Source organism: Acinonyx jubatus, chromosome B1, assembly GCF_027475565.1.
Source record: "Acinonyx jubatus isolate Ajub_Pintada_27869175 chromosome B1, VMU_Ajub_asm_v1.0, whole genome shotgun sequence".
NCBI classification, from domain to species: domain Eukaryota; kingdom Metazoa; phylum Chordata; class Mammalia; order Carnivora; family Felidae; genus Acinonyx; species Acinonyx jubatus.
Window position 1 is genome coordinate 84910263 of NC_069382.1, and position 22681 is coordinate 84932943.

Below are 22681 nucleotides of genomic sequence, written 5' to 3' on the forward strand. Positions count from 1 at the left end.
TAGATTTTGGATCTATTTTCAGTTAATTTTTATGTATGGCATGAAGGGTCTAAATTCATCTGTTGTATATGGATTCTCTTAGCACAGTTTGTTGAAAAGACAACGTATCTATGTTGAAAAAATATCATTTCTCCATTGATTATAAATGTGGCACTCAATTCTGTTCCATTATCTATGTCTGTCTTTTTTTTAAATTTATTTTTAAATTTTTACAGCTTTTTAAGTTTATTTTTGAGAGAGAGAGAGAGCATGAGTTGGGGAGGAACAGAGAGAAAGGGAGAAAGAGAGAATCCCAAACAGGCTCCACACTGTCAGCACAGAGCCTGATGCGGGGCTCAAACCCACACACCATGAGACCATGACCTGAGCCAAAACCAAGAGTAGGATGCTCAACCAACTGAGCCACCCACGCGCCCCTCTATATGTCTATCTTTATGTTTTTACTACTGTGACTTGATTTTTGTGCTCTGTGGTAACTTATGAAACCAGGTAGTATAAGCCCTCCAATTTTGTTCTTCTTTTCTTCTTTTTATTTTTATTTTTTCTAAATTTTTGTTTTTAACGTTTATTTATTTTTGAGACAGAGAGACAGAGCATGAACGGGGTGGGGGGGCAGTCAGAGAGAGGGAGACACAGAATCCGAAACAGGCTCCAGGCTCTGAGCTGTCAGCACAGAACCTGACGCGGGGCTTGAACTCACCGTGAGATCATGACCTGAGCCAAAGTCGGCCGCTTAACCGACTGAGCCACCCAGGCGCCCCCTTTTCTTCTTTTTAAAAGTTATGGCTCTTCTAGGCCCTATATACAAATTTTAGGATCATATTGTGGAAAGAGCCCAAATGTCCATATAACTGATGAATGTATAAAGAAGATGTGGTACACACACACACACACACACACACACACACACACACACTGGAATATTACTCAGCAATCAAAAAGAATGAAATCTTGCCATTTTCAACAACACTGATGGAACTGGAGGGTATTATGCTAAGTGAAATAAGTCAGTCAGAGAAAGACAGATATCATATGATTTAATTTGTATGTGGAATTTAAGAAATAAAAGAACATAAGGGGAAGGGAAGGAACAATAAGATAAAACAGAGGGAGGCAAACTCTAAGAGAATTCTTACATACAGAGAACAAATTAAGCATTGCTGGAGAGGAGGTGGTTGGGGGGATGGGCTAAATGGGGATGGGTACTAAGGAAGGCACTTGGGATGAGCACTGCATGTTAATATGTAAGTGATGAATCACTAAATTCTGATCCTGAAATTATTATTATACTATATGGTAACTGACTTAAATAAAATTTTAAAAAATTTTAGAATCAGCTTGTTAATGTCTGCAAAACAGGCTTGGAATTTTGATGAGAATGCACTGGATCTGTGGATCAGTTGGAGGAGAGTTGCAAATCTTGTAATATTGAGTTTTCTAGTATATGAACTTGAAAATTTCTCTTGATTTAATGATCTTTAATTTTTCTCAGTGATATTTTATAATATCAGTGCATAAATCTTATACTTAAATTTTTATTTCCTTTTGGTAAGAACACTTAACATGAGATCTATTTTCTAAACTTTTTAAGTGTACAGTACAGTATTGTTTACTGTAGGCACAATGTTGTATAGCAGATCTCTACATTTGGTAAGGGATTCCTTTTTAATCCCAGTTTGTTCCTGAGTTTTTATCATGAATCGTTATCGGATTTTGCCAAATGCTTTTTCTTCATCTGTTAGCATGACCAACTGTCACCTTTTGCCTAAGACCGTTCTGGTTTTAGCACTGAAATTCCTTCATCTTGGGAAACCCCTCTGTTCTGGACAAACTAGTATGGCTGGTCACCTGAGTGTCTGAGATGATCATGTGGTTTATTTTATTCCATTAATATGGTGTATTATATTAATTGATTCTCAGATACTAAAGCAGCCTTAGTCCTAGGATAAATCTCACTTTGTCATGGTATATAATTCTTACTATATGTTGCTGGCTTTGGTTTGCTAATGTTTAGTTGAACATTTTTGTGTCTATATTTATGGAAGATACTGGTCTGTAGTTTTTTTTTCCTTGGGATGTCTTTGGATTTTGTGACATAGTAGTACTAGCCTCATAGAATGAATTGAGAGGTGTTTCTTCTTTGATTTTCTGTAAGAGTGTGTGCATGATTGGTTATTATTACCCCCTTGAATACATTTGATAGAATTGACCAGTGAAAGCATCTGGGCCTGGATTTTTTTCCTTTGGAAAAATTTTAAACTGTTAATTCAATTTATTTACTTGTTATGGGTCTCTTCAGATTTTTTGCTTATTCTTGAGTTAGTTTCAGTAATTGTATTCCTTATGATTTGTCCATTTCATCTAAGCTATTTAATATTTTTGGCATATAGTTCATAGTATTCCTATATGTGCTTTTAATTTTACTAGTGTAGTTTGTGGTATTCCTCTTTCATTATTTTAGTAGCATGTGTATTCTCTCTTTTTTACTTGGTCATTCTAGCTAAATGTCAATTTTGTTGCTACTTTCAAAAAAAAGTTTTGGTTTAATTGATTTTTTTCCATTTTCTGCTTTCTATTTCACTGCTTTCTATTTGATTTTTATAATTTTCATCATTCTGCTTATTTTGGGCTTAGTGTGCCTTTTTCTAGCTTCTTAAGGTAGAAGTGTAGGTTATTGATTTGAGGTCTTCTTTACTGAGCAGGCATTTAAAGCTCTAAATTTCCTTTCAAACACTGGGGTAGCTGCATCCTGTACATTTTTAAATTTCTGCGTTTTAAAATTTGTATTCACTTCTAAATATTTTTAAATTTCTTGTGATGTCTTGACTTCTGGGTTATTTAGAAATGTATTATTTGATTTCCAATTATTTGGGGATTCCCCAAATTACATTGTTGTGGATTTTTTATTTAATTCCCCTGTAGTAGTAGAACATACTTTGTATGATTTTCTCATTTTAAATTTTTTGAGACATTTTTATGGCCTAGTATGTAATCCTTTCTGAAAAATGTTCCCTGTGTGCTAGAAAAGAATATGTGTTCTGCTGTTGTTGGGCGGAATGTTTTGTAGGTGACAGGTCAAGTTGTGTGATAGTTTTCAAGCCTTCAATGTCTGTGCTGATTTTCTGTCTAGCCATACTATCAATTATTGAGAGAGAGATTAAAAGCCCTATTATTACTGGAGTGTCTATTTTTCCTTTCAGTTCTGTCAATTTTTGCTTTATGTTTTGGGGGCACTGCTATTAAGAAGACCTTTTATCATTATGAAAGATTCCTCTTTGTCTAGTTGTATTTCATCTGGTATTGGTGGACCACTCCAGCTCTCTTATACTTACTGTTTGTGTTGCAGATTTTTTTCTATACTTCGGTTTTCAACCCATTTGTGTTTTGAGTCTAAAGTGTATCTTACAGACAGCATGTAGTTAAAATGCTTTGTTTTTTTAAGTAGTGTGATCATTTCTGCTTTTGTTTTTTTCATTTCTGCCTTTTGATTGGAGGGTTTACTCTGTTCACATTTTATATAATCATTGATAGTCAGATTTATATCTGCAATCATATGTCTCATTTCTTTTTTATTTCTTTGTTCATCTTTTTCTTCTGGAGTTAGTGGATATTTTCCAGAGTATCATTTGAATTCCTTTGTTAGTGTTTTAACTAGATTTTTGGGATTATTTTCTTTGCTCTAGGGAATACAGTATGTATCTTTGTCACACTGTACTTCAGATTAACCAATTTAATTATGGTAAAATATAGAAACTTTGCTCCATTTCCTCCCCTAGCCTATCTGGTGGTATTATCATACATATTAAGTTTTTATATGTTAGAAGCCCAACAGGACCACTTTATATTCTTTATGCAATTGTATGTGTTTTACAACAAGTAAAAGAGGAAAAAAATGCTTACGCAGTCTTTTATACTTAACACATATGTTGACTTTTATGGTACTCCTTATTTCTTTTTGTGTAGTTGGGTTATGGGCTGGTTATTTTCTTTCAGTCGGATGGACTTTTAAGATTTCTCATAAGCAGGTTTGTCATAAATGAATTATTTTAATCTTTGTTTTTTGGGATTGTTTTTATTTTGCCTTTATTTTATTATTATTAGTTTAATGTTTATTTTTGAGAGAGAGAGAACGAGCAGGGGAGGAGGGGTAGGGAGAGAGAAGGGGACACAGAATCTGAAGTCGGCTACAGGCTCTGAGTTGTCAGCACAGAGCCTGATGCAGGGCTCGAACCCACAGACTGTGAGATCATGACCTGAGCTGAAGTCGACCACTTAACCAACTGAGCCTCCCAGATGCCCCTGTTTTTGCCCTTATTTTTGAGGAATAGTTTTGCTGGACATAGAATTCTTTGTTACAGAAATTTTTTCATTCAGCACCTTGAACATGTTGTCTCTTGCTTTCTGACCTCAATTGTTTACAATGAGTTATTCTTTTTGTGCTGTCAAGACTTTCTCTGTCGTTGGTTTTCAATAATGGTATGTCTAGGTGTGGATCTCTTTGTGTTTATTCTGCTTTGGATTCATTAAACTTGAATCTATGGATGAATATTTTTTCAAAAGTTTAGTAAGTTTTGACCATGATTTCTTCAAATATTTTTTCTGTTCTCCTTCTCTGTTCCTTTTTGGACCTCGCATTACACGTAGGTTGGATGCTTGGTGGTGTCCCATAAATCTCAGAGGCTCTGTTCATTTTTTTTTAATTCTTTTTTTCTGTTCTTCAGAATTGGTAATTTCTATTAATATATCTCCAAGTTCACGGACTCTTCTGTCATCTCAAATCTGCTGTTGAGCTCTGTTAGTGAATTTTTAATTTTGATTGTAGTTTCCAACTCTTGAATTATACTTTTCATCTCCAGAATTTCCATATTTTCCTATTTTTTAAAATAGTGCCTGTATCTTTATTGAGATTGCTCATTTTTTGAGTTACAGTTGTCATCCTCTCCTTTAATTCTGTAAACTTGGTTTCTTTAATTGCAGATAAAATTAAATTTTGGATAGAAGATGATATCTAAACTGTGTGTTAAATCCTAAAATGATATTTGTTGTATTTCTAAATTATGTTCAATAATTCTCATCTATATTTCATGATGTGCGTGAATGTAATTGCTCATAAATGCTAAATTTCATCTGATAGTTTTTATTTAAACATAACTAACAATTTACTTAAAATTACTAATGTTTATTGATACGTAGGATCAGTGTACAATTGGAAAGATATGCCGTTATCTGAAAACCTTGGCTCAGTTTCTGAACTGATTATACAGTATAACATATATTTGCTTGTCCATATTTTTTATAGTTAACCAGTTCTCTCATGGTTAAGTACTAATGGGTAGAAAAAAATGGAAGAAGCCTAAAAGAGCGATATGTGTGAGAATGGTTACAAAATATCAAAATGTTCCTATCAGCTAGCACATTTAATAATAATAATATTAATTCATTTTAGGTCCTTGAAAGATTGCAGTAAACAAGATAAATGCAGTACTTGTTCTTATGGAACTTACATTTTAGTGGAGGAGACAAGCATTGAACATATAAACAACAAAAGGGGGGGCACCTGGGTGGCTCAGTTGGTTAAGCATCTAACTCTTGATTTGGGCTCAGGTCATGATCTCAGAGTTGTAACATAGAGCCCCATGTTGGGCACCGTGCTGGGCACGGGGCCTGCTTAAGATTCTCTCTCTCCCTCTCACTGTGCCCCTTCCTTGCTTGTGTGCACGCTGTTTCTCTCAAAAACAAAAAAAACCAAAAAATACAAGAAGCAAAGACATATAAATGAATAGGATAATTTTAGGATAATTTTTATAAATATAATGAAGAAACAAAATAGGGTAATGTGATATTAAATAGAGACTGATAGGGAAGCTACATGGAATTGGAATATAATTGGAAGGGGGGAATCATGATGGAAATGTCTTTGTGAAGGGGTGGGACTTGAGGTGATATCTGCATGATAAGTGAGGAAGATTCTGTCTGTGGATGATCTGAAAGAACCTGTAATCTGAGAATAGGAGGTGCTTAAGCTTGGTGTGTTACAGGAACAGGGCCACTGTAGTTGGAGCTCAGCAAGCCAGTGAAGAAGAGATGAGAGATGAATGAGGTCAGAGAATTGGGGTGGGCTAGCCCTGGGTTGATCTTTACATAGACCATGTTGAGTTTAGATTTTTTCCTTTTTTTTTTTTTTTTAAGTTTATTTATTTATTTTGAGAGAGAGCAAGCTGGTTATCGGGGAAGGGTCAGAGAGAGAGGGAAAGAGAGAGAATCCCAAGCACTGGCAGTGCAGAGTCCGACCCAGGGCTCGAACTCACAAACAGTGAAATCATGACCTGAGCCAAAACCCAAAGTCAGACGTTTAACTAACTGAGCCACACAGGTGCCCCTAGGTTTTTTTTTCTACATGTGGTGGGAACCCACTGGAGAAATACTTCAGTGACCTTCATTCTGGACGAAGGAGTTAATTGACAGCCCGGTTGTAACTTTATTCTTTAACAGTTTTTGAGTGTGAGTAAACATATGTAGAATTTTCTCTAAATGATTTTAGCTTCATAAAGAACAGCAGGGAAAATAACTTTCCAGATGTTTCTTAGTTGAAATTTAGCTACCTAAAACTAAAATAAAATACCATATCTATGAAACTTTAAATTTGTAATACAGTTATAGCAATGGCAGGCATTCTTATGATAACAATTTTAATTAATTCATGTTAGTATTATAAAATTAGACTTTCAACTGTTCATAATTATAGGCAAAAAATATACAGATAACATGATGTAGTTAGTTGTTTGATGACTGACTTTCTAAATAATTCGGTATATAACTTTCCCCCCCTACTTCACTAGCAAAAACAGTCAATTATTTTTGTTTGGCGAACTAATATTAACACAAAATAATTATGACCTCAAATTACTTCAGATTAAACAGTGTGGAGTATAGTCCTCCAAAGTTTTATGTGAATGACATTTTTGAAGATAAACTACCTCTTCAAAGTACCACTATTGGTTATTAAAAAAAAAAGTGAGCTATAGTTTTTATAAAGTGAATAGTAACTTTCAATATCTCTAATATTTCCCGTTATAATTGTCATGTATTTTTTGATATTTAAAATGCACTTTTCTGTAATATTTAAGACATACATTTTTAGTACAGTAAAACTTTGGATTGTGAGTAACTTGTTCTGCGAGTGTTCTGCAAGATGAACAAATGTTTCTGATAAATTTTAACTTGATAAACAAGCGATGTCTTGCAATAGGAGTAGTACGGGACGCCGAACATCACGTGATCACAACTGAGCCAATGTTTCTTCTCTCTCTCTTTCTCTCCCTCTCTCTCTCTGTGTCCCTCCCTTGCTTGCTCTCTCTCTCTCTCTCTCTCTCTCACTGCAGAATTGTGGGTGATTGTCTGCCATGTTCAGATGCTTCAGTCTCAGGCCATGGTGTTTGGTAGAAATCAGTGATTTTTCAGAATGTTGGAAGGTGCCCACAACTGGCACTAGTGTATTTTTTTGTCATTTCAAAGCACCTATGGACAGTCCTTTGCTTTCCCATACAAGAGTAAGCTTGGGAGTGCTTTGCTTCCTTCTAGGTCAGGCTGCCTGCAGATAAAGAACCTGTCCTCTGCTGCCTTATTGCCAGTTACATTAAATACAGTGTATGACCAGGGTTTATTAATACTGCACCGTAGTCAACATCCATGTGAGTGTATACAATGGCCCCCATGCAGAAAAAGATTCCACTGAGCCAATAGATAGCAGTGATTCCATTAGTGATAGCAGTGAAAGTTGTCCTACACAGTAGCCCTCCTCTCTTGTCTCCCTTGCACCAGCCACAAAGATTTTCAAGGGTAAGTGCAGGTTAATCTGTTTATTATTTTTTTTATGTTTTGTGTTTTCTTTATTGTTTTATATTACAGTATCATTATCATTTTTATATGAATAGTTTTGGATTATGGAACGAATCCTCTGAATTTCCATTATTTTTTATGGGAAATTTGCTTTGGTATACAAGTGCTTTGGATTACAAGCATGTTTCCGGAATGAATTATGCTCCAAACCAAGGTTTTACTGTATTGAAAATGTATTGAAAATATATTTCAAATAAGCTAACTATATTAAAAAAAACTCCGATATGCCATAATTTGGAAGGCATTTTTAAGTTACTCTAATTTTGTGTTAATATTGACTTATAGTGTGTATCTGAATGTTTATTTCTTTGCCCCTTTAATCACTATCCACTTACTCTGACTATATTCAGTATTGTATATATAGTTGTTAAAAGGTGCTCACTTTTTTCCCAAAATGATTTAGTGGCTTAACAAAGGGCACATATGTGTATGTATTAGAGATAGTAAAATAGAAAAAGGAAGCCAAGAACAAGAAAAGTTGAGTTGGGAGTTAAAATTGTTGTCTATTATGTGCTACGCACTATTTCTGAGAGATATATATGCAATGCTGATTAAAATAGCTATGGCTCAGCTCTAATGGAGCTTTTATTCTAGTTTGTGTTGGTAAGGTGGGTAGAAAGATTTGCAATAAGCATGTAAGAAAATACCTTCACCTTTTACTTCATTATAGGGAGGTGACAAAAAGATGACTTGGGACAGGATAAAATCCGGACAATTAAAAAACATTCTTTAGTATCCTTGATATGATTCATTTAAAATAGAATAAAGTGGGGGTGCCTGGGTGGCTCAGTTGGTTGAGCGTCACACTTCGGCTCAGGTCATGATCTCGCAGTTTGTGGGTTCAAGCCCCACGTGGGGCTCTGTGCTGACAGCTCAGAGCCTGGAGCCTGCTTTGGACTCTTTGTCTCCTTCCCTCTGTGCTCCTCCACTCACGCTCTGTCTCTCTCTCTCTCTCTCAAAAATAAGCACTAAAAAATTAAAAAATAAAATAGAATAAAGCTAATTTGTTTTGGTTCCCAAGTTAGCATATGTTAATTTGCATTATTTTGGGGATTATAAATTTGGCCAAAGAACAGAACCAAAAAATTTCTCTAATCCAGTAATTTATAATGGTCTATAGTTTTCTACTTAGCCATAATTAGCGATAATAAGAAAACGTAGAGGAACATTGTGGTAGAGGAACATTGTGGAAAGTTTAACATAGGGTTAAACTTTGTAAATAATGTAAGACAAGGGATGCCTGGGCGTCTCAGCCAGTTGAGTGTTGAACGCTGGCTCAGGTCATGATCTTGCGGTTCATGGGTTTGAGTCCCTGCTTCAGGCTCTGTGCTGACAGCTCAGAGCCTGAAGTCTGCTTCAGATTCTGTGTCTCCCTCTCTCTCTGCCCCTCTCCTGCTCATGCTCTGTCTGTCTCTCTTTCTGAAAACTGAACATTAAAAAATAATTAAAAATGTAAGAAAAAAGTTAAATTCATGAATTGGGGATAAAACAAGCAAGTAATATAGTGATTTCAGAATAAATATTAAACCTCAGAATCTTTTGGATTCTTATCTATACTTGAAGGCCAAAGTTTCAATGTTTTCATGAACAAACTGCCCGATTTGAGTAATGTTATATATAATCTTGCAGTGGATACCATTTAGATACATGAATTAAAAAATAGGTTTTCCTTATAAACCTCAATTCTATGTTAACATATACCATTCTAAATCTAAATTTAATGATTATCTTAATTTTAGGTGATAATTAGTAAGAAATAGAAAGTATATTCATTTTAAAAGGATTAGTGAATTGTTTCCTCTTTCTTTTTCGTTCTCTAATAGTGTGCTTAAATAAACTTCCAGGGCAAGCTCATGTTTTATTTCATAATCTGGATGAGTTGAGAATGTTCCAGGAACTCTGCCTTCATGAATTTTTACTTAATTTTTGGAAGTGGAGATGCTATTCTATGTCCTATCCAAGCATTTAAACTCAATCATAATATCATTCTATAATGATAAAATAATCCTCCCATATCTTTTACAGGAGAGAAGTGGGGTTTATGTCCTCTTCATTCCAGATCATTATGGTTTTTATCCTCCTCTAAAAGTTGCTGCTGGGTTAAAGATTAAGTTTTAAGTTGAAGTTTTACATTACTATAACTTTCTGTAGTCCTCCTCCTCATTATCAAGTGATCTTTATGAAGTCTTGCCATCATACTGGAGACTAATACCACTGTAATAATCATGTTAGCCGTGAAGTAGTTTCTGTTATTTTTTTTCCTTTTTACAGATGAGTCTGAGACTTTAAGGAGTTAAATAACTTTAACATAGCAGGTCTGAGACTACTCTCCTTAGAAAGGTCTGTTTGCAAGGTTGGCTCATAGCTGACATCTGGGAACTTGACTCTCAGAGTGTTTCCAGTAACTGATAAGGATGATTCACTGTGCCTAGACTGTTTGTGCAAACAATATGGTTTATGTTGAACATCTGCTTTCCTCCTAGGGGTCTAGAATTTGAGTATACCTGAGGTAGAGGGTGCCCATGTGAGCAACCCTCAATAAAACTTTGGGTGCTGAGTCTCTGATGGGCTTCTCTGGACAGAAACATTGCATATGTACGTTGGTGTATTTAGTATATCCATGAATACAACTATATGCTGAGATCTGTGAGACTCCTGATATACCTCTGCAAGACTAAAAGAAATTCTGCTCTGCAGAATCTGAAGATTTGTGTTTTAACCTCTGGGGACGAAGTGTATTTACCTTTGCTTGGTGATTAGAGTCCTAGGTACAATGGAAGAGATGATATTTAGTCCTTCAAATAAAAATAAGCATGCATTTGTTCATACATCCATTCATTATGCATCCTATAGGCCCATATGTACCCATGTTCCAGGCCCTGAGGAGGGAGCTGTAAACCTTAGCATAATTAGGTAACCTTGTAAATAGTTTAGGCCTCAAAGTGAGAGTAGGTGTACTTTTTCCCCTAGTTGCTTCTGCAGGGAGCTTATTGATTGATTTATAAATTTTTATTTTTAAATAATCTCTACACCCAGCATGGGGCTCAAATTTATAACCCTGAGATCAAGAGTCACATGCTCCACCTGCTGAGCCAGCCAGGTGCCCTTGCAGGGGCCTTTTTATTTAGCATTACGAAAATGTTTATACTTTGGTTCCAGGTTCTTTTACTTGAAATATGGGTAAACTTGAATCAGCATATAAGGCTTATATCTGAGAATCTTTGTTTGCTGATGATTCAGAATTCCAGGCCAACATTTCTTTCTAAAAACAAACTCAACCCTGAAGAGAGCAAAGTAGAAAAAATTTCTAATGCTGTCACTTTCTCCCTAAGGCCTATAGAATTTATATGAGAGGATTTATGAGTTAAAGAATTCATCTTCCTGCCCTCCCCCCTGCCCCCGCTTTTTTGGAAAAGAGAAAAAAATATATACTTATGTAGACAAGATATGTGTAACATCCACTTAACGTGTTTTAAGCCTTTTAATTAGCCCATGTTATAAGCCAATTAAGAAAGTAGATAGAAAAATGTCCCAGGGAGGGGTGGGAAAGATGCTCTGTGATTCTTTCATAGTTTTAGTAAAACAAAACCAAAAATACTTGTATAATCATAAGGCAGAAAAACTTAAGATTCTGGAGCCCTACTACTTAGGTTGATATTGTGACTCACTTGCCTGTTGCTTGACTTTGGATAAGTTATTTGAATTTCCTCATGTCTCAAGTCTTCCCCAATATAAAATGGGACTGATAATACCTGTTTTGTAGGATTGTATCGATTAAATCAATTAATAATATAATGAATTTAAAATAATGCCTGGCATGACGTAAGTGCTGTATGAATGTTACCTGTAATTATCCCATTATTGTTTGGAAAATGAAGGAAAAAGTACCCTAAACTAAGCTAGTTGTTGACTTTCGTCCAGGATAAATTCACTGTAATGGATTCATATCCTATCAAATCAGAATATTAAAAAGATTCTTGTATAAGGCAGTTTTATTTCCTTTTTAAATCATGAAAGTGCAGAAGTTGGCTAAGGTTTTAGAATTATTTGCACTAAGTTAGGATCGCAGTTGCTAGGCTGGCAATTTGTCCCTCCTTAAAAAAGGAAAATTCCTTTTTTGCTTTCTGGAATAGAACCTAACTAGATTTTAGGCTTTCTTTGCACAAAGCCCGATGTGGGGCTCGAACTCACGAACCGTGAGATCATGACCTTAGCCGAAGTCGGAGGCTTAACTGACTGAGCCACCCAGGTGCCCCTGAAACAAGTCTTTTAAGACTTTTATGTATCTCTTTTTGATATACAAGGGGCTATTGTGACCAGACTTGAGACTTTTCAAACATCTGAGCAAAGTCAGGACATAAGCCATGACTTTGATTGTTACTTTTTCCCTAACTAAACCTCCTAGTACCTGTCCTTTTTTCTGGTTCTTACTTGATTTGGAAATTGGCTAAACACATTTATTCCCACAATTTACTATTTCTTACAAATAGTTCATGAAGTAAATCTGGGAATGAATAGTCATATAAATTTAAGGTTATTGATAAATAATCAGATCTTTGTTGCTTATCTTCAGCCTCAAGATAGGTTGGATTGTAAAATGTGCTTCCTTCGTATACTTATTCTGACCCTTATTATTGCTGCCCTAGAATTTGAGCATTATGCAAAATGGTAACAGAGATTAGGAGGATAATAATATTAAAGGAGTGTAGCTAGGCAGCAATATCATTTTTTTTATCTCCAGTGGTGACTGTAGGCAGCTAAGTCAGGTTGATTTTGTCTTGTCTCTTTACTCATCAATTCTTTAAATAACTGTGAAGTTTGATTATTCAGAGTATGTTTATTTTTTTTATTAAGATATCTGTATTCAGAGTGTTTTTAGATGATACTTCTCTGTTAGATTTTAATCATCATAAAATAGGTTGAACAAGTTAACATTAATTAGGTTATATCCAGGAATCTGGCCATTGTAATTATTTTGTTGGAGAAACCAACAAAACATGCTTGTAAGAAAAACATCAAAATATCTTATATGGAATTTAGATGAAGTCACAGATTATCTAAATTCACTCCTTATCTATATATCATTCATATATATTTCACATGAGAATCTATAAGATTAAGAACATATATCTTAATTGGATAACAATGTCAGGGCCATGAGTAAATGAGGATGTTAAGATACTGTTATCCATGGTGTGGGACTCTTGAAATGCAAAACTGCTTTTATGGCTGGCAAGTTATTTCACTGGATTTTTCAATTAGCGTCTTCCGTGTGTTTTTTCTTCTGTAAAATGAGCGCTAAGATCTCTTCCAGATTAAAAGGGCTTTTCTGCAATCTTTTATCCCCTATAAATTTCTAACATCCAATTTTAAATATCTGGATCAATCACCTTGCCCTAAAGTAGGTCCCATGACATGAACTGTTGCTGCCAAAATTATTTCTGGTTCTGACTTATGGGCCCGAATATTTCTAAACTGTATACTCCTTAGACTTAGTTCCCTCAAAATGATCTCATTCCCATTTTCACAAGGGAATATTTTTAAAAGATTCATTAGTTTATTTTTTATCCCTTTATTTTTAAGAGTTTGTTTTTAAGTAATCTCTATACACAACATGGTGCTCAAACTCACAACCCCAAGGCCAAGAGTTGCATGCTCTTCCAACTGAGCCATGCAGGTGCCCCTACTTTTTATCCCTTTAAAATGTTGTACTAAAAAAAAAAAATGCTGTACTATTTTTTTTTGTTTTGTTTTTTAAAGTTAATTTCTTTATTTTAAGAGAGAGAGCAAGCCACGGAGGGGCAGAGAGAGAGGGTAAGAGAGAATTGCAAGCAGGTTCCCCACTTTCAGAGCAGAGCCTGACACGGGATTCAGACTCAGGAACTGTGAGATCATAACCTGAGCCAAAACCAAGAGTTGGATACTTAACTGACTGAGCCACCCAGGCGCCCCCTAATTTTTGTTTTAACAAATTATAAAAATGAACATCCCCGTTTTGCATGAGGAACAATTAGGTTTTAGGAATTATCATCTATTCTGCTACTGCTTTATTCTTACGTGAAGCTTTAGCAATGTGATTCAGTTCTGACAGATTCTGCAAAGACATAATAATAAATTGACATTCAATGTTCATAGTGTGCCAGACACTACATGTAAAGAATGAAAATATGGGCACCTGGGTTGCTCAGTGGGTTAAGCCTCTGACTCTTGATTTCACCTCAGGTCATGATCTCAGGGTTTGTGAGTTTGAGCCCTGCACTGTGCTTGGGATTCTCTCTCTTCTCTCTCTCTGCCCCTCTTCCTGCTCACATGTATGCGCATGCACACTCGCTCTCCTTCTCTCTCAAAGTAAATAAATAAACATTAAAAAAAGAAGCAATTAGATCAGAAGCAATTAACATAGCCTGTTAAAATGAAAAAAAGAGAATTTGCCAGAGGATTAGTAAATATTTTTTCAAATTGCATGACATATTTAAAGGGAACCAGTTGAGTTTTTCACACTTTGGATGGGAAACTAATAAAATTAATATGGTTTTAAACCCCCTTCCTTGGACCCCAGTTATATAAAATCATATGAATCATAGTCCTTGATCCATGACATACTTAAATAATTAGCCCAAGCATAACTTTTTGTTTATGAAACACACAAGAATCCATAATTCAACATGAAAACTGGAACCTTAACAAGAATTCACATCACATTTACTCATGTGTATGTTAATGTAGATTGTATAAAAATCTTTAATAGAATTTTTTAAGTTTATTTATTTTGAGAGAGAATGAGAGTGAGAGTGTGAGTGGGGGAGGGGCAGAAAGAGAGGGAAAGAGAGAATCCCAAGCAGGATCCATGCTGTCAGCCCAGAGCTTGACGGGGGCTTGATCTCCTGAACCATGAGATCATGACCTGAGCCAAAACCGAGTGGGACGCTCAACCAACTGAGCCACCCAGGCGCCCCTAAAGGCCATCTTTTTATGTGTTTTTGTAAATTGTATATTTATGTGTTTTCTTTATTTTTTCTTTGTTTTTTTTGGTCCTTTATTCCTCTATTTTAAGCATTCTTTGTATATTATACTAGCCTGTTGTAATATAATATCCTATTTCTAATATTATAGTTGGAGTGTTGCTTGTTTTTGTACTTTATATGAAGTCATACACTTAAACAATTTTTTGATGAGAGTGTGGTTTGTACTCTAAGGAACTAAATTATAGTCTGAGCAGAGATTTCCTGAGTGATACTTAAGTTTTTATCATTTTTCACAGTTTCTTTTCAATCCTGAGACTAGCATTTATTATTCAAAGTTCTTTCTCTTCTTATTGCTGTGCCAATATCTATCTGGCTTAAAGTATCAGAGCAAATGGTGGTTCCTTTCTGAAGTCTCTCCAGAACTCTCCGAGGTCGACTTGGATTTTTTTTTTTTTTTAATGTTTCCACTATACTTTGTAGTTTCTTTAATGGCATTTACATGATTGTAATTGTTTCTGTATTATTGAAAGAACTGGTGTAGTAAGAGATAAGAAAGAGGTTACTCAGTTGTAGGGAAAAAGTTGTCCTTGAGGAATAGGTGGAATTTGAATAACCAAAGAAGAGGACCTTCTTGGTAAGAGAAGAGCACTAGCAGAGGGATAGGGATGGGGATGAGCATGGTATGTGAACAGTGAAGATACTTGTTTCATTGGAACGTGTTTGTTTATTCTTGTATTCATCACATCTTTACTGTGTATCTACTGTATGAAAGGCCCTGGTTAGGTGATATAAACCACAGATTTTTAAAACTTGTTACTTCGGGGGAAAGTAGTTCGAAGTAAGACTAGGAAGGTAAAGAGGAGCAGGATTTTGGAGGGCACTGAGACAAAGGCATAGGTGTTGGGCTTGATACAGTTGATAGGAGGTGGCAAGTGAAGGATCTACTGGAAGCTGTTATTTCCCTGATGTTTTTGTGAAGGAGGCACATGGTGTGGATGGGGAAGGAGAGTCCTAGAAAATGATATTGAGCCTATCATGATATCATACGTATGTGGAATTTAAGAAACAAAACAGATAAACATAGGGGAAGAGAAGGAAACATAAGGTAAAAAGAGAGAGGGAGGTAGACTGTAAGAGAGTCTTAAATACAGAGAACAAACTGGGGGTTGCTGGAGGGGTGTTGGGTGGGGGGATGGGCTAAATGAGTGATGGGCATTAAGGAGGGCACTTGTTAGGATGAGCACTGGGTGTTATATGTAAGTGATGAATCACTAAATTTACTCCTGGAACCATTATTACATTATATGTTAACTAACTTGGATTTAAATAATATTTAAAAATTAAAACAAAAATGATATTGAGCCTGAGAGGATGAGGGTACTTACAACTTGAGACCTGTAAAACAACTAGGAATTGGCAGATGGGCAAGCAAAAGGAAGGATGTTCACAGAAAGAGAGAGAAGAATATAGAGAACTATAAACAATTGTGGTTTAAGGGTAGATAAAGGGAGAAAATGGAAGATGAGACTGGACAAGTGAGTGTGGATTAGATTTGTGATTTTCATACCTGAGCATATCAGAATGAACATTTCTTAACTTCCGAGAAATAGACCTATACCCCTTGCTTGTTCCTATTAAATTAGGATGTTTACAAAGAGGCTGAGAGTTTCTCCCGTGATGAGAAACTATTGAAGAATTTTGAGAGGGGCTTAACATTATTCCATCTTGGATCATCCTGATATTGCAGTAGATGGAGTTGAAGGGTGGGAAAATTAGAGATGAGGAGGCAAATTCTGAGGCCATTAAAACAATACAGAGAAATGATAATAAGACCTCAGCTATGGCAGAGGATATGAGATTATAGAAATGGGGTGAAGAGTGAGAAACTATGATAGTGTTGATGGAACTCTGTTTTTCAGGAACTCTGAACTTCAGGCACTCTTCATGTTAGATTGTTTGTGTGGGCGTTAGGGTAGCTTACTTAGCTAAGCACAGTTTCCTCTGTCAGGAAAACGTGTTTAGTTTGGGACATATACTTCTCCTGCTGCACTTTTCCCTATCCCATTTAATGGCTATTCCTGTGTACTCTGACTGCTATCTTTGGATTCATTCTTGATTCTTTATCTCACATCCACATCCAAATTGCTATTAAATCTTGTCCATTTACCTTCAGAATATATCCAACAGTTGGCCACTTTTCACTCTCTCCAGAACCTACCACTTTGGTCCTAACCACTATCATTTCTCACCTAAGTATTATAGTAGCTTCCTAACTGATCTCCCTGTTTCTGCCCTTGTCCCCTTGTCTGTTCTCAACCCAGCTTCTTTTTTTTTTTTTTAATTTTCTTTTTTCTTTTTTTAAATTTACATCCAAATTAGTTAGCATATCTTCAGGAGTAGATTCCTTAGTGCCCCTTACCCATTTATCCCATCCCTCCTCCCACAACCCCTCCCGTAACCCTCAGTTCTCCATATTTATGAGTCTCTTCTGTTTTGTCCCCCTCCCTGTTTTTATATTATTTTTGTTTCCCTTCCCTTATGTTCATCTGTTTTGCCTCTTAAAGTCCTCATATGAGCGAAGTCATATGATTTTTGTCTTTCTCTGACTAATTTCACTTAGCATAATACCCTCCAGTTCCATCCATGTAGTTGCAAATGGCAATCAACCCAGCTTAATGATTCTTGTAATAAGTCATCTCTCTGTATAAAACTCTCCTTCTCCCTGGAGTAAAAGTCACAGTCCTCAAAGAGGGCCTACATGGCCCCCTCCCCTTAACTCTCTGTCATCTTCTGTTCTTTCTTCCTCTTGCTCATTTCACTCTAGCCATATTGGCCTCCTTGAACTAGTGAGGCATACTCCCCCCTGAAGATACTGCATTTCCCTTTCCTTCAACTACAGGACTCTTCCCCCAGTCATTGTCACAGCTTACTTCCTACTTTCAGGTCTTTATTCATGTCAGTTTTCTAGTGAATTCTTTTTTGACCACCTAACTTGGAATTATAGTTCTCTTCCCTGCTGAATATTCTTTCTCTTTGGTTCATTTGTCTCCTTAGCCTTTATCACTATCTATGTGTATGCTAAACATATTTTGTTTATTTTCATCTTTTCCTGCTGGAATTTAAGACCCATAAGAATGAGGACTTTTCCTTTATTCACCGCTACACCTCTAGCCCTGAAAACTGATAATATGACAGGAGCTCAGTATTTACTGAACGACTGAATCAATTAATGGAGTGTCTGGGATATCCTGGAACAGATGCTTACTGTTTATTTATATGCTACTTAATTTCACAAAGAAGTAGAGGCAAGGAAGTGGCTAGTAGACAAACTGGAGCCCATAAAATAGGTTAGATTGGAAGAGAGATTTTCGTGAAGCCATAGCAGTGTATGAGGTAGTAAGAAAGAGTATAAAGAATCAGAAGAAAATTAGGGATGAGATCCTGAAAACACCTCCACGTAAGGGCTGACCATAGAGTAACACTGTTGTTTGACTTCACCAAGCAGGAACCCTGCTCCAGGCCCTGTGCTTTAGAGGTCCAAATCTAGCCTTTGTCCAGCTATAACCCTTCTGGTAGCATGAGGATTTGGTGGGCAAGGGTGGGGGAGGGGGAATGCGCAAGGGAACTAGTCCATCTGGTACCCATTTCTAGATTAAGCTCTGAGTATTTGAACCCCAGAATTCCCTGCCCATGTGGCCCTTCAAAGCTTCTTTCCGGGGCTCCTGGGTGGCTCAGTCGGTTAAGCGTCCGACTTCAGCTCAGGTCATGATCTCGCGGTCCGTGAGTTCGAGCCCCGCATTGGGCTCTGTGCCGACTGCTCAGAGCCTGGAGCCTGCTTCAGATTCTGTGTCTCCCTCTCTCTCTGCCCTTCCCCTGCTCATGCTCTGTCTCTCTCTGTCTCAAAAATAAATAAACGTTTAAAAAAATTAAAAAAAAAAAAAAGAAACACTCAAATCATTTAAAAAAAAAAAAAGCTTCTTTCCTGATTCTCTCCTCTCTTGACTGAACACATGTATGGGCTTCTTTAGGCCCAAGGGATGACCAATCTGCAGCTGTTTGCAGGCATGTGGCCAGAATTTGGACGTGTGGGATGGGATGTCTACATGTGTGTGTATGTATATATGTATGTGTACACACACATACATACATATATATATATGAATGAGTGATTCCCATGCTCCTGTAGAACATCAGGGAGAATTCCAAATCAGAATTCCAAATCAACCTTTTAGGTTGTTACAGAAGTATTTATGTGAATATAGGAGGATAGAATAATAATTTACCAGCTTGTTAGCTTGATTTATAACTTTAAAATATTTAGGCATGTGGACTGTAGGCTTCCATTTGTACTCTTGCTCCGAGCCCCTTGAAAATTAGGGGTGGGCCTGCAGAAGGGAATTGAAAAAGAGTAGCTAGAGAGGGAGAAGATAAATTCCAGATGGAGTTTCAAGGATGGAATGATCAATAGTATCAAATACTTCAGAGACATTAAGTCCTATGAAAACAGAAATGTATCCATTGGATTTGAATGACAATTAGAATTTAGAGTAAAACTTTCAGTTGGTGGTGATGGATGCCAAACCTCCATAAAAGGAGGAATACCTGAGGAATTAGGAAGTAGAGACAGAAGATAGATGTTTTTTTCTAGAACCGTCTCTGAGAAAAGAAGGAACTAGAATAGTAGGTGGAGGGTATGCAGAGTCATGGAGGAGGACTTTTCTATGTTTAAGATGAAAGAGTCTTACAGATGTTTAGATATTGAGGGAAAGGACCCAAAGTTAAGTAAGAGAAGGTTAAGGAAAAGGAGGGAATAATCGATGGAACAAGGCCTAACATCTAGTGCATAGGTCCGGAGATTAGCCTTTGAAGGGAAGAGGGCTATTTGAGAAGGCTTGGGATGTTTGGAAGTGTATGCAAGCTAAATTTGGAGGGTGAGAGAACAGGAAAGTGACTTATTAGGCAATATGATATATCATTAGTGTTGTTTTACAGTAGTTTTCTGGGTTAGTCTTTTTAAACTTGATTTTAAACTCCTGGGCATCAAGGGTTATACCTGCAGCCATGTGTTAAAATCCTATTGGTTTATTGAAATATAGCCCATAATATGAGGCATAGGCCACGCATGTTGGATCTGTCATTATTCAGTAATTTGACACTTTAGTGGTGACTTAAAATTTTAAGTTTGATAAACACTTTTGATTCTCAATAGCCTAGAAATAACTTATTATGTCCATTATATAATGTGTGTTATCAGGATTTGCAGATGGTTTGTTGTAATAAGTACATATTGTCTGAATCATACCTGTTTTGAGCAAAATATTTTTAAATAGAATTATATTAATACTGTTTTTTTTCCCCCAAATAGTAGTTCCAAAGAACTGCTGGTTTGTATTTTAGCTCTTGCCAAGTTGTGAAAATAGTGAAGGATGCTTAGACTACTTAACATTCAAATTGTAAGTAAACTTTATTTCTGCCAATATTACCTGTATGTTAAGAAAAAAGAAATTGAAAATAGTTGTTACCTTATATGATAATAATGAGCTTTAGTGTGATGTATATTGTGGATTTTTACTAATTTTTGTTAAGATACATATATGTCCTATCCCATTTTCTGTTGATAAGATCAAGAAGGATACTCATAGTCCTGAATGTATCTTAGGAGGTAGGGTGAAATTTTTTTCCAGGTATTTCTTTTATTGTATAAATTTATAGAAATTCTTTATTATTTTATTTCCATATCTGTATGGTAGCAGTAGTCAAAATTAATGTAGGACATAATATTAATGGAATGATTTATTAGAAATATATGTTCCTCTTTAAATATGCTTAATTTCTCTGAAGTATTTAATTGTTATGTGAAAAAATTCTTTAAGAAGTAAATCTTACAAGGTGCCTGGGTGGTTCAGTTGGTTAAGCGTCAGACTCTTTTGATCTCAGCTCAGGTCTTGATTTTAGGGTCTTGAGTTTGAGCCCTGCGTTGGGCTTCACCTGGGCATGAGTCTACTTAAAAAAAAAAAAAAAGCTTTAATTTAACATACATAAAATCAAGTAAAATATAAGCTTTTAGAAATAATCTAAAGCATAAATCTGGATGATGTATATACTGACAGTCATCTCTACTAGGGGAAAAAAAGCTTGGATTATGTTTCCTTGAAACCATTTGCTATATTGAATATTTAACCAGTAGCAAAAAAATTATTGATGAAAGAATGATAGAATGATAAAGTAATACTAAAGGCATTATAAGTGATTTACTACTTTATTTTTAAACTATTTGAAAGTATAAACAACTCAAATTAATCTGTTTTTAGTCCTAGTAGAATATTCAAAATGTGAACACAGAATAAGATTGCTACCATAAGCAAAAGACAAGTCTAATTATATTATTTAGGTAAATAAACCAAATGAGCCAAAGAAGAAGAATGAAATATTTGCAAACCAGTAAATCTTTTAATTTGTTAAACAGGAAAATAATTTTACTTTATTTTGTATATTTTGTTGCCAACGCCTAAAAGGTTTTAAAAATGTCTACTGAAATATTTCAGGAATAAAAGTACATCTTCATAAAAGGAGAAAGTTATAACATTTTCTCTCTTAAAATAAGAAACAAATATCATAAGGTCATCCATGTACAATAGCTTGGTTGTAATTGCTTATGAGCTTGACATTTCTGAGAAGTAGAATGCTCATTACTGCCCTCTTTTGACACAGGGCTGTATAAGCCAAGTTCCCTTTTCTTAGTTTACAAAAATGTCAAAGATTAGGTTGTAAAATAGGTTGTGCTTTATATCCTTCCTGTATATTTTTAATAATTTTTCAAATTCTTCCTGTTTTTAGGCTCTCTGGTTAATCATCTTTAGAAGACTGGATTTCTGGATATCTACTTCACTCCATGTTTATTGACTTTTAAAACATGATAATGCAAATCTATAACATTGGCAATCATCCATGAACCTTTACATTATATTGGTTAATAGCGTTTGAAGCTTCCTCAGGGAATAAACAATGACATCAGCAGTGGTTGACAGTGGAGGTTCTGTTTTGGAGCTTTCCAGCAATGGAGTAGAAAATCAAGAGGTTAGGCATCCAATGTATATTACATTTCTGTTTTGTTCATAGAAATCAATACGTGAAATAATTTTGAAATTAATGGGAAACAGGTATTTGAGGGTAGAAATGTACAATGCATGAAACTGTACATGTATGTGTCATGTGCCCTTATATAATTTAGGTAATAGAAGGTTGAGATAATTACTGCCAGGCTCACCTGAATTGTTGGAACATGCATATATTGGAATGAACTGTGAGGAAGAAATTGAAAGAAAGAACACAAAGTATTAGAGATATCTTTTAATTCCTGATAAAATCCATTGTTTTTGATTACAGAATTTGTAGATATATAATGTACCTAAATACATAAATTAAATTCATCTTAAATTAGAATTTTGTATTTCCTTTAGTTGTCATCTTTGCTTCCTTTGTTATTCTATCATTTCTAATTCAGCAGGGGGATCTATTATATTTTAATCCTATATGTATACTTAAGAATTTGGATGATTTGTAAATCAGAAAAGAAAGGTTTTGAAATTTTATACATATAGAACTCTGTATCATTAGCACATTTGGTTATTTTCTTGTTGTGATAACATTAAAGAATAGGAGATAGGAGTAGAAAAATAACAGTACCAGAAACATATGGACTTCCATGGCCTGGCTTCTGGTCCCACCATTCAGTAAAGACTGAATACTGAAAAGGATCTAAATTATAATTTGTCACAATATTTGGTCAGAGATGAGGTGGACAAATGGAGAGTTGA

General features: G+C 35.5%; 1 protein-coding gene across 6 annotated transcripts in view; it reads left to right on the top strand.

The window, feature by feature from the left end:
• Positions 1 to 22681, top strand: part of ELF2 (E74 like ETS transcription factor 2) — a 92791-nt gene that overhangs the window by 8068 nt on the left and 62042 nt on the right. For all 6 annotated transcript variants that reach the window (XM_027066248.2, XM_027066264.2, XM_027066274.2 and 3 more), the window contains exons 2-3: positions 20230 to 20317; positions 21702 to 21941. In XM_027066248.2, coding sequence (XP_026922049.1) covers positions 21870 to 21941 — 72 coding nt within the window. In that variant the 5' untranslated portion in view covers positions 20230 to 20317; positions 21702 to 21869. The remainder of the gene's footprint in view (positions 1 to 20229; positions 20318 to 21701; positions 21942 to 22681) is intronic.